This window comes from Amblyomma maculatum, chromosome 1 (assembly GCF_055883805.1).
Source record: "Amblyomma maculatum isolate TAMU_Amacu chromosome 1, ASM5588380v1, whole genome shotgun sequence".
NCBI lineage: Eukaryota > Metazoa > Arthropoda > Arachnida > Ixodida > Ixodidae > Amblyomma > Amblyomma maculatum.
Window position 1 is genome coordinate 310062772 of NC_139344.1, and position 12020 is coordinate 310074791.

At 44.3% G+C, this 12020-nt stretch overlaps 1 protein-coding gene across 4 annotated transcripts in view; it reads left to right on the forward strand.

Moving 5' to 3' along the window:
* The window catches only part of LOC146207060 (WD repeat-containing protein 11-like), a 160010-nt gene that overhangs the window by 20714 nt on the left and 127276 nt on the right, over positions 1–12020 (forward strand). For 3 of the 4 annotated variants that reach the window (XM_084595708.1, XM_084595782.1, XM_084595833.1), the window contains 2 exons: positions 7887–8060; positions 10916–11105. In XM_084595708.1, coding sequence (XP_084451834.1) covers positions 7887–8060; positions 10916–11105 — 364 coding nt within the window. The remainder of the gene's footprint in view (positions 1–7886; positions 8061–10915; positions 11106–12020) is intronic. The other variant, XM_084595880.1, reaches the window with a different exon arrangement.

Sequence of the window (12020 nt, forward strand, 5' to 3'; positions counted from 1 at the left end):
ACATTCTAGAACATACAAAATGTTTTAAACCTTTTTTGAAACTTACCAGCAAAATCTTCAAATTATAACACAGATGCGTTTTGAAGTAGAAATTTTTTCCTCACACTACCTGAATCTAGGATAGAACGGGAAACCGAAGATGGCTGCACGGTATGAAAGAATACCGATAAAGGGTTGAGGGGAGCCTCAGTTCTCAAGCCGAGCCAATGTTTCGACAAGGGGTTTCGTCTGGGTGGCGTGATCATCACTGGGGGGGGGGTTGAATATGCTTTTACTTCCGAAGAAGAAATGCCAGGGAGGGGGAAAAGAGGGTTGGTTAGAAAAAGCAGGGCAAGGAGTCTTTTTTTCGCCCACCCTCCTCTCTTCCCCCTCACCAGTGATGGTCACTGTGCCCAGATGAAGACAAGTCTCCTTGTCGAAATTCTGGCTTGGCTTACAAACTGAGGCTCCCCCTCAACCCCTGTTCAGTGTTCTTTCATACTGAAGAAGGCTAATTTCAGAAACAAATTTCTCTCCAAGAAAAAAAATCAAAAGTACAATTTTTTACTTAACCCTTTCTAGCCGTGACGTCCCCCGAGTGTTGGCTTCAGGGAACGAGCATGGCGATTTATTTTGGATTATGATTGCTATACAAATAACATAGTCAACGGAATATGCACATTTCTGCAGGTGTTAACATCATCATCATTAGCAGCCTGATCATAAATTAGATGAAGAAGGATAAGAAAAAACTGCTCGATACTTCTTGAGAGTCTGCATCCGAGCTCGGCTCGTATTTATAATCAGTCATCGCAGTCCGCAGTCGAAAGTCTCGTATGGTCAGCTATCTGAAAATAACTGCACGCACGGAGGGTGCACTTTCGGTGGCCCACACAATGGAGAGAAAGGGCACGTTGTGAAATCAAGATGACAGAGGTAGATGGAAAAAGGCTAAAACAACCTCCTTTGCTGCTGCTTGCCACAAGCAATGGCGCGACGAGAGAGTGAAAGCAGCGATTGAGTCATGTGTCGACCTATTGCAGAGGCAACGGCATGCGCCCCTGAACGTGACGCGTCGTAGCATACACATAGAGAAAAATGGCAGACACGCCAACAGAATAAAAATAAAAACCTGCAGCAGATGGGCAGAACAATCCCTGAACCCGTAACCGCACACATGTGCCACGAAACTCTCACGCCGCCTGATCGCTTAGCGCGATAGAATAGCACGCGCGGAGCGACTGCGCCCCCAAGCAAAGGTGGCAGGAGTGGGCGCGGTCGCTCCATCATCATCATCATCATCAGCCTGACTATACCCACTGCAGGGCGAAGGCCTCTCCCATATTTCTCCACTTAACCCGGTTTTGTGCTAGCTGCATCCACTTGACCCCTGCGAACTTCTTAATCTCAGAAAGATTCGACAGATGGTGCAGCCTGTCCAAGCATGCCAGCTTCGTGCTCAGGCGCTAAGTTTTGAACGCACGATAAAGAACGTATTGGTACTTCAGTGACACTGTGGGGGGGGGGGGGGGGGTGAAAACGTACTGGTATGTCCGTGACAGCGAAAGGGTTAAAGGGAAACTGAAGAGATTTTTGAATTTAACTAAATTAAAGGAGTCGATTGTGTGAAGGCTAAGGTTAATTCATGCCAAGCCGTTTTGAGTTTTAAATTAACGACATTATCGCTAATATTTAGGAAGTGGGAACACCTGTAGAGATGACGCATTGCCAACTAAGGTAAAGGTCGCAGGTGACTCACAGAAAGATGTTGAAACTCTAAATGTCACCCATAATGACATCATTGTCTAGTTTCCCCACACTGCTGCAATGCTGTGAGGAGAAGCCTGAGAATTGTCGTAAGTTTAATAGTAGATTACGTCATAACATTATATGGTAGCGCGAAACCATTTCGTGAGCTTAACCTAAAACTGTCATATATTCTAATCCACGCATGACCGGAAATTGTCAAAAAAGCATTTCAGCTTCTCTTTAAGTAAAGTCTGATAGCAGTACGTTAAACCATTCTTAGTTTCAACTAAGATCGCTTTTGAAAGTGCTGGAAAAAATTGCAGAAACAACAAGGAAAGTCACCCTAGCATTTGTGAGAAACTCTCGATATGAAAATTAGAAACAAAACATGATGAAATCAAATGACATTTTTCCTTCAGTGGCTGTACTTCCTTCAACACATTTTGTGGAGGCTTCACTCCATAGTCTACTCAATCCCCACATCCTCAAATAGCGGCACATAAGGTTTGAAAAATTGAACAATCAGTTCAGGTGCGATATACTTCATCTCTAGGAGCATATCATGGTGCCGCAAAAAAGTCTGACTAATCGAGCATGTCTAAAAAATCATGAAATTTTCGGTCAGTGACTGTAAATGCAAGTTGTTATAGCTACCACGGTGAATAACAGAGGTGCTTCGGCAAACCTTATACTGATGCTTCGTAGCAGCCTTGCTACGGAATCTAAGGTTGATGACCAGAGTAAAACAAAATTCTTCTTTGCAATGATTGTCGAGGCACTGTTGATGAGAAAAATATCAGCCATGACTTATTTTCTTTAATTCATCTGAGGAAGAACAAATGCAGCTGCCAACGTTTTGGGCTGTTGTTGCCGAGTTTCAATATTGGAATTAAAGTGCGAGAATGCAACATTTTCTTCTGAGCTGCTGCTGATAGTTTCCAACAACTCTGCTGCGGAGGCAACGAATTCACCTGAAACAGTTTATTTGCGAACACTGTTCTCGAGGTTGATGCTTCCGCAGGGGGCATCTGTAAAACAGGTGTTTGTGTGCATTGTGTGACACCACGGACCCCGAGCACCCATGCTTAGGCATGGTGAAAAGGGATCCTGGTGGTCAAGCATTTGGACCAAGTTTAAGTCCCCTCGGCAGAGGCAACACACCACTTTAACCCACATGTTCTATAGACCGCACCTCCGGCCCGACCCTTTTCCTGTCCTCCCTTACATCTTTCACTTCCCATTTTCTCTCCTACAACTGTCCTGTCTTCTCCTGTTTTCGTACATTTTTTTCTTTTTCCAGGCGGCGAGGGTTAACCTCGTGTGGCTGACCACCCTGTGTTATGCCATATTTGGTCATAGTCAAGGTGCGCAGCTGGCATAGGTAGCACTTTATAAGTTCCTGTCGGGTCTCTTTGTTGGATTCCGGGGACTGACACCATACCTGAATGATTAGCAAACTACATAACCGATTGCCCTCCCACCAAAAGAGGGCTCACTGATATGACCTCCATGTATTTTCTGAAAAATGCAACCAGCTTCCCACGGTTCCACGTGATCCACTCTGACAACACGGAGAAAATGGAAAGACTAATCTCACCTTTTGTAGTTGCAAAGACTCTCACAGATGTTATAGGACAAGGCTACAAGATGAAAAAACTGACAAATGGTGACCTGCTCCTTGAAGTACTTACAACCTGATATCAGCATGAGTAAACTGGCAGCCATCACATCCTTCGCAGAGATCCCCATGACAATCAGCCTACACCGTTCATTGAATATTGTCCGTGGAGTAATATCCGACAATGACTTGAAATACCTCACTGAAGAAGAACTGTTAGACGGAATGAAAGAGCAGAATGTGACCTGCATCTGTAGGATCAAAATCAGGCGAGACAAGGAAATCCAAACCAAACATATCATACTTACCTTTGCATCAAGCACCCTCCCAGAATAGGTAGGCTATACAAAACTCAAAGTCAGGCCCTAGATTCCCAACCTACGCCGCTGCTTTAAGTGCCAGAAATATGGCCATGGCTCTCAGAGTTGCCGTGGCCAACTCACATGCACAAAGTGTGCTTCCCACGAACACCCTACAGACACCTGTGAAGTTTAACCGCACCTTTCTGCAAACTGTGAAGGGCTTATTCACGCTCACGTTCATCTTGGAAAAAGAAATAGTCACACTGAAAGTCACCGAAAGCATAACTTACGGAGAAGCACAAAAGTGGCTTTCATTACCACAAAACCTGCATTAATCGGTTGGGGCGCAGCAGGGCATGGCATCACAGCGGTCGTCAGCGTCTGCCCAGGAAACACACAGTGATTCCAGGGCAGTGCCATCCACGCCCCTGGTGGATATAGCTAGCGCTATTCCACCACCACCCACAAAGCTGGCTGCGCGGACCGTCAGATCAGCCAAGCCCAAAGGCCTCAACCCATATGGCGAGGTCTAAAACTAACCTATCTGTGCATTCTGCACAGTTGTCCACCACAGTTTTAAACTTCATTTCCAGCAGCCCATAAACATGGCATTCAATGAATTTACTTTCCCCTGTGGTCCCATGTTTGCAGGAGACTAACCTCAACAAAAGGGCATTTTAAAAGAGCACTTCCGACGCGACCGAGAGCAAGCAGGTAGGCTGTCTGGAGGCGTTTTAGTACAGAGCAGTGTTGCAACTTCACAGGTCCAGCTGAAAACCAACTGTTCTCCATCAATCACCTTTCAACCCCTTCTAACCATTACCCTTTAGAGCAACATTTAGAACAGCTACCAGAACCTTATTCCTCCTTTTGGGGAAGCCAACAAACAACATCTGTCTTTTATATACAGTGCAAAAATGAGCTGCCAGGATTTATGTTTATACCAATTTTAAATGGGGCATCCTTGATAACCCACATGGAAGCGATCATTTACCTGCCATAATCAGTCTGGAAAATTGATCTGATTGTTCCGAAGCAAACCTAAAAAATGTCTGATGACATCGGCGTAGATGAGCTCAACAAAAAGCTTACTGCTTGCATTATTGTGCTTTGCTATCTCTCAGGAGCATAGACACAAATCCTGGTACACACGACAGTATAAACAAGCAAAAAAAGAAACAGTGGCGAGTATTTAGAAAGCAAGCTGAAAAAGCATCATGGCAGAAATATGTGTCATCAATAAATTGCTCCACCAAACTGGATGGAAAGCACACCCCCTTCACAATTCCACTTTTGACAAACCCCAGATATACTGGGAGAGCATTTTGCTGCCAGTTTCAAGTTCTGCACACTATACACATTCCTTTTTAGCATCAACAGCTGAAAAACAAATTATGGGTAGAGCAAATTGTTTGATTACATGAGAAAAAGTGGTACTGTTGGTTGGCAAAAACACTGTGAAATTCACTGTGAAATGCTGACCCATTTATCTGAATCATCAGTAGAAGCACTATAATAAAATATGGATATTGGGAACAATGCGAAACGCGTGAAAGAAAGCCATTGTAGTGCCACTCTTGAAGCCCTTCCCCAACCAGCTATAAACCAATAGCCCTGCTGTCTCGCAAAGTCGTTTGGAAGTATTCTGATGTTTGTCCTTGAATCCCGAAAACTGCTTGACGTTCACCAGTGCTGTTTAAAAAAACATGTTCCACTGCTGATCACCTTTTTTGACCTCAAAAAAGCCTATGACACCACATGGAGGTTTGGGATCTTGCGCGACTTGGGATTCGTGGCTGTTGGCTTTTTATCTAACCGGTCATTTCAAGTACGGTTCCACATTGTCTAAAAACTCAAGAAAATGGTGCGCCTCAGGGGTGCATCTTAAGTACTACTCTTTTCCTAGTAAAACTTAATCCCGACGTCCATCATGTGTTCTGACTACGTCCTGCAAATAGCATGTATGTCGTCTAGTGTATCAACATGCGGGAGGCAAATCCAGTTAATCAACTAGCAACATGGGCTGATAGAAATGGTTTCAGATTCTCCACACAGAAGTCAGTAGCTGTTTTGTTCTCACTCAGAAGAGGTTTGCATACGGATCCCACAGTTTATCTCAGTGACGTTGCTCTGCCAATAAAACATGAACACAGATTTCTAGGCATTACATTCAACAGAAAGCTCCGCCCACACATAAACGCACCCAAAAAGAAAGCATCCCGATCTTTGAACGTACTTGAAGTGCTGTCACATAAACGCTGGGGATCAGACAGGACGTGCCTTTTACAGATTTATTCGTATGCTCATGCTTCTGCTTCATCGGTCTGGAAGACCCTCATACCTGAAATGGCCCAGTCCATAACTTTGGTTTTCATCTGTCAATTGGTGCCTACAGGACTTCACCCGTAAAAAGCCTTTAGGCGGAAACAAACGAGTCGCTTTCAGACAGAAGAACCATGCTCACACTTTCTTACATACTGCAAATTCGTTCACTATCCAAACACCTTTGCTACGCAATATAGTTACAAAATGCCGATCCAGGACACTGTTCAATAACAAGCCCTGAACAGTCAGGCCGCTCCTACTTCGTTTTGAAGAGATGTGCCAAGATTTGAACATATTTGGTACACTACCTGATGTTGGCATTGTCTCTACCCTCTGCCACCTTGGTACAATTTCCCAAATGTATTTGACTTCACACACTTAACAAATTCGACAAAAACCAAACACCACATTTATACAGGAGTTCTTAGCCCTCAACTAAAAATACAGAAATTGTAAACAATCTATACTGATGGTTCTAAAACATCATTTTATGCAAGCAGTGCCATAATAGAAGACAATCAAGAAAAAACAGTAATCACAGCAGTTGAAATAAACTTGAATTCAAGAAAAGTGCACCGATTTCCTGAGGGTACTCACCGCCCTTCACCCTAGAAATGCAGTCACACCACTGCTTGGAGACTATAGCAACTGCCACTTTGGAATCAAAGGAAATGAGTATGCATTGCGTCCCCACCCTAGCCAGGTGGTGTCGACATTCATATGCCCGCGTGGAAGCCAGTAAAACCTCGTTGATACGTTTTAAGTGTGGGAAAAAAAAAAGTTATCTCCACTGCCTGATTTTGAATGCTGAATGAGGTACAAATGAGGTAGTTTCACTGCATAAAGGTGTAGTTTATCATTTACAGACATTTATTATGCAGAATTCAGTCCGCATTTGTGTTTACCTAGGCGTGGAAGAGAGTTACTAACAAATCTGGTTCATACAATTTAATGACGAGCTGGGATCGCTTCGTTGGTTGTTTCCGGATGCTTCGCCCCCTTATGACAGTGACGTGGAGAAGTCATCGCGATGGCTTACAGTCACCAAATTATGCTCATGCTGTGTCTCCCAGACTCGGCCCCTTCGTATGCAAGCGTTATCGAATGGTTCAACCCTGTGCCCCCAAGGTAGAAACCACCACGTTTCTCATCAAATCTCGTATGTTGATGTTTTGCCTCTTAGCACCCTGGTACTGCAGGAAAGCAACTGTGGTGAGCGGGTGATCTGTTTTCTATCCCGCGCTTGTTAGCACATGCCCAGTTGATCACAGACCACAATTGGTTGAAATTTCAAACGTAGTAACCGAGAAATCGTTATCTGGGAGATGTTTTACTGCTCGCGATTTTGAGCGTATGAAATGGGAATGTATCAACGAGGCGGCAGGGACAGATTTGGAGCTCATGTCACGCACATGTTCAGACTGGCTCTAGCATACATACCTGCATGCGACATGCTGGCGCTTGTGTCAAAGCTGCTTTGGGACTTACTGATACACTTTAAATGCAATAATATCTCAATTCTGCGTCGCCTTAGCTGCAAAGCAGGTTTTGATCAAATAGGCTGGCTTTAACACATGACAACCGACTTCCCAGCATGACAGCAGTGTCTCGTTGAATACCATTGCCACCCAGCTGGCCATGGGTGCATCATTAAGAAAAGCGCCCTATATGCAAGGGCACATTGTGTATCGAATGTACCACTGAGCAGCGCTGCGATATTTTTGCATAGGATATTCAAGGGAATATTTTGGATGTATTCTACTGGACTACCATGCTGTGATACCTGTCCTTTGGCTATGCTTCCTCCTCTGGCTTTTGCAGTTTATGGGGCTATGGTATGCATACATTTACTTAATTGCGACTCTCTTTAGTTTTCCACACTTTTAAAATGGACAAATAATTGTTCATGGTAGAGCTCAGCTGGCTTCTTGGGGGAGACACCGGCCACCACCTGCTTTTGGCTCTCTACTCCCTGGGAACCCTGGTCCTGTGGCATGCGGACACTGGTGCCCTGCTCTGGAGGAAGTGCTATGCAGATCCACTGATATCCTTCTCGCTGGACCCATTCTGTGAAACCACTGGGTGCTGTAAGTAGCCATTGTAGCTTGAAATAATGCACTGTTAAGATGGAACACTAAGAGCTGGTGAGACACATCTGATAACACCTGATGATTCTTACAGGTGTGTCCTCGCAATGCAAACCAACACTCTGTGCTATATAAACCAGTGTCTTTCAATTAGGGATCAGTGCAACCTATGTCCACAAAAGAAAGACCACAGGACAGCTCTGGCTAGACACAGCTTTGCAAGGTTAAAAGCACAGAGGTTCCAAGGGCTCGTAAGAGAGGGGCTGCTGGGCTACAGTGCCTTGACGAGCAAGTGGCGTCCCTTCTAGTGGCGATCAAGTTTTTTGCCTTGACTAGATACCTGCTCCCCCACCCCACATGCATGGCTGAGAGCCACTGCTGCAAACAATAGAGGCCTTATCGCTGAGCAACCATCAAGCTATAAAAATTTACAAGCCCTATAAAACAGATGATAATATTCGCATTTCAGAGTGCGCCTACCATTCAGTTGAGCTGACAAGAAAATCATGAATATGTATGCAGCACCATTTCAAAGCTATCATAACTATGGCCTGTAATGCCAGACTTACAGGTGCCTCCCATAATGCACAAGGACATATTGAGCTAAACCTTTCTCAGACATGGCCCAAAAACATCTGCCTACGAAAAAATGCAAGCAGTTGGACTAGCGCACTATGGGGGCCACCATAGTCAAAGCAGTGGATGCAGTAAAAACATGGTGATACAAATATTATGTGGTTGCGAAAAGCATGGGAACCATCGCTCAACATCGCTGATGTGTGCACGCCCTGCAAAACCAAACTTCCCATGGCAGTCTCCCCAACTGCTACGTACAGCATTGCAGAGATATGAGGGCAGTGCGCTGCAGCCCATGTTTGGAACATCCGAAATTTTGCACACAGTCTGGCCAGAGAATATCAACCGGGTTTGTATTCTACAATAACATACCTCATGCTAGACATTTTTTTTTATCTGCTTGCTTCAGTAGCCAACTGCTTTTCAATAATTTGGCGCTGCACAATATTTTGGACTTTGTTTGGCGCACCCCGTAATATCGTGTACATATTCATGACCGATATTGTCACGTGGTGGTGACAATGCCGTAGACAAACGACAAGTGTAGAACTCTCTTTATCGGAGCAGATTTGCCCCTGCAAAAGAACTAAGATACACGGCGGCATCGATAGCAGCAATCATGTTCGGCGGTCGTCGGACTACGAATGTCTTTCGGCAGTGCTCAATTTAAAGTCTGCGTGGAAACCAACCAAAACAACTCCAGAAGTGATCATTCCAGATCAATGTCTGGTGCAACAACAAAAGTGATAAAAGGGCATGATACTGAGCACAAACAGCAAAGAAAGATTTCAATTGTTTGGACTCAGACCAAAATAGGCATCAGCCATACTGTGAGGATGGTAGAATTCAAGAAGCGTAGCTTGTTGGGCCAGTTGGTGCATAGTTGAAGGTGAAAACCAGCGAAAAGGGAGACGCGTTAACAACTGTGAGGATGGTTTTTCAGCGTGATGGAGACGTGAGCAGGCATCGATGTCGCAACCAACCTGTTCTTCGCGGCCATGAAAGGTGCCATCTTGAGTCATTTGAATGGCCTTGCTGCATTGTCATCGAGGACAGGTGCAGTTCACTTCCCGTCTTGGTGTACCCACGGAAGCAAACTGCTCATGCATTCTCAGAGAAAGCTGGGCACCACTGCGCATCGCTGCCTGGTCGGTGGAAGTTGTGAAGCTCGCATTGTTTTAAATCCTTTTCAATTATTCGGACCATTAGTCGGGTTCCCCGCTCCCAACAAATCAATTGGCAACCGTGAGTATAAAAGAAGAGCCACAAGTGATTGCAGAGAATTAATCGTGAAAAAAGTGCTCTGTGCATGTGGCATATAGCACCTCCTCCCGCCAGTGGAGAGAGAAGCAAGAGCCCAAAGTGAAGGAGACGTTGCAAACTGTTGCAAGCCATTTATGAAACCACACGAGTTATAATGTTTTGGCTCTTTCATCATCAAGCCTCTTTGTCAATAAGAAGTGTGTCAAGCCTACTTGAAGCGGTATGGGTGATGCCACAAAGGTGCCAGTCACTCACTCAAGGGTCCTGTGCTGATGGGCAAGTAAAGCTCTGGGCATCGCTTAGCATGTGGTCCTTGGTCACACACATGCTCATTAATATATCACATATAAGCGTGTCTTGCATGGCCTAGTCAGTAGCGTATCTGGCTCGCAAACCAAAGGTTACGTGTTGTAATTCCACTTTGAAAGGAATATTTTCTGTTTTGTAATGATGCATAAGGTATGCACAAATCACCACTAGCTATTTGCTTACGATGCTCAATGATCAACAGCTGTCGGATGGCTGTGATGTCAAAGTGGTGTCTTGTGAAAGGTGCAAAAACTGCAAGATAATCACTCCTTTGCTGTTTTGCCTCAAGAACAGGAGTCACAACAATTGAAAAAGCTAGATGCCACTTTGACATCATAGCTATCGCTTGGCTGTTGAAACAGAAAGGATTGAGAAAAATGATTTAGCACTTGTAGGCGATCCATGTACAGTAATGTCATACTGGTTATTAACAAGAAGAAAAATGAAACAAAATTTGATGTTTATGCTCCTTTAAGTGAACTCAATTCCTTTTTTTTGCATTTCATATTATGCTTTAGTGACTTTCCTTCTACGTATGACGTCACATTTAACATGAGCATTGGGGTTTGTTTGAAATTTCCTTGCGAGTTCACATGACCTTGTCGACCAGTTTGCTCACGTGCATTGCTGACAATGTTGGGTTTTCTGTAACACTAGTCCTTTAACGTTTTCACATTAAACAAGTTTTTTTTATTGGGCCCTTGCAGTTCTGGCTGTTGATCACCTGCTTTTGGTGGAAGACTTGAGTGGACAGCAGGCCCCAGCAGATGGTGGGCATAAGTGGTTCAGCGTTGCCTCTAGTTTGATTGATGCTACAGCGGAAGAGAAGACCAAGATCAGGAGCCGGCTCCTCAGTGGAGTCAAGTCCCTGATACGTCCAGGAGATGTTCGAACAAGGTCGGGTTGTCATTTTTCTACCTTCTTTTCATGATAAAGGCGCACCAGCAGTTAGGAAGTAAAACCTACTAGACAATTCAGAGACTATACCTTAATGCACATTTGTCAGCCCTCGAGATATTTTTTGCTTCATGGTGCTTGTATTTACTAGAAGGGGCTGTGGTGGCGATACCTGTGTCTATTCTTGCTCTTTTCTACCTTATGAGAACTTTGCTTTCAGCAAGAGTGGCCTTTTTGTGATTTGAAATAGGCATTTTATCGATAGAAACCAACTTGATTTTATCTTCAGTGTCCCTTGTGGTCTGAAACTTTTATCCATTTTGTGGTCAGTCTGGTCCAAACTATTTTGCTAAATTTAAGCACTATGAAAGAAAACAACTGGACAAGGACAAGAACAGCTTGTGGAAGACTAATCTTTGGCATTTCTTTATTCAATCATGTTTGGGCATCCTGTGATAGCACACGATTATGACTGCAAATTTTGCAGACAAACACTGTTTCTTTTCGGCCTCGTTTTGCAGTCATTGCAAACGGCACAGTCCGCTCTGCTTCAGCCTTGCGTATAAGATGAGGCCGTTCTTCACAGTTGAGAACATTTTGCTGTCACCACCAACTGCTCGATCTGTTGGCAGAAGTCAGCTGCTGCATCAAGGAGAATGCATGCACTTGCAGTAAAATGCATCAGGTGCCATTTTTTTTTTTGTTGCTGCAAGAATGCTTACAAAGCCTTGCGCCAGTAGTGCGAATATGCCAAGGTTTCGAGGAAGAATAAAAGCTCAAAAGGTCTCATCTATAGTGTAAAAACATATCCACGAGTAAAAAGAATGTTTATTTGCTCTTTAAGGGATGGCACCTCATGTGTAGTTCGAAAAACGCATGCAGTTCACAGAACAGCTTCTTGTGGGGAACACGACA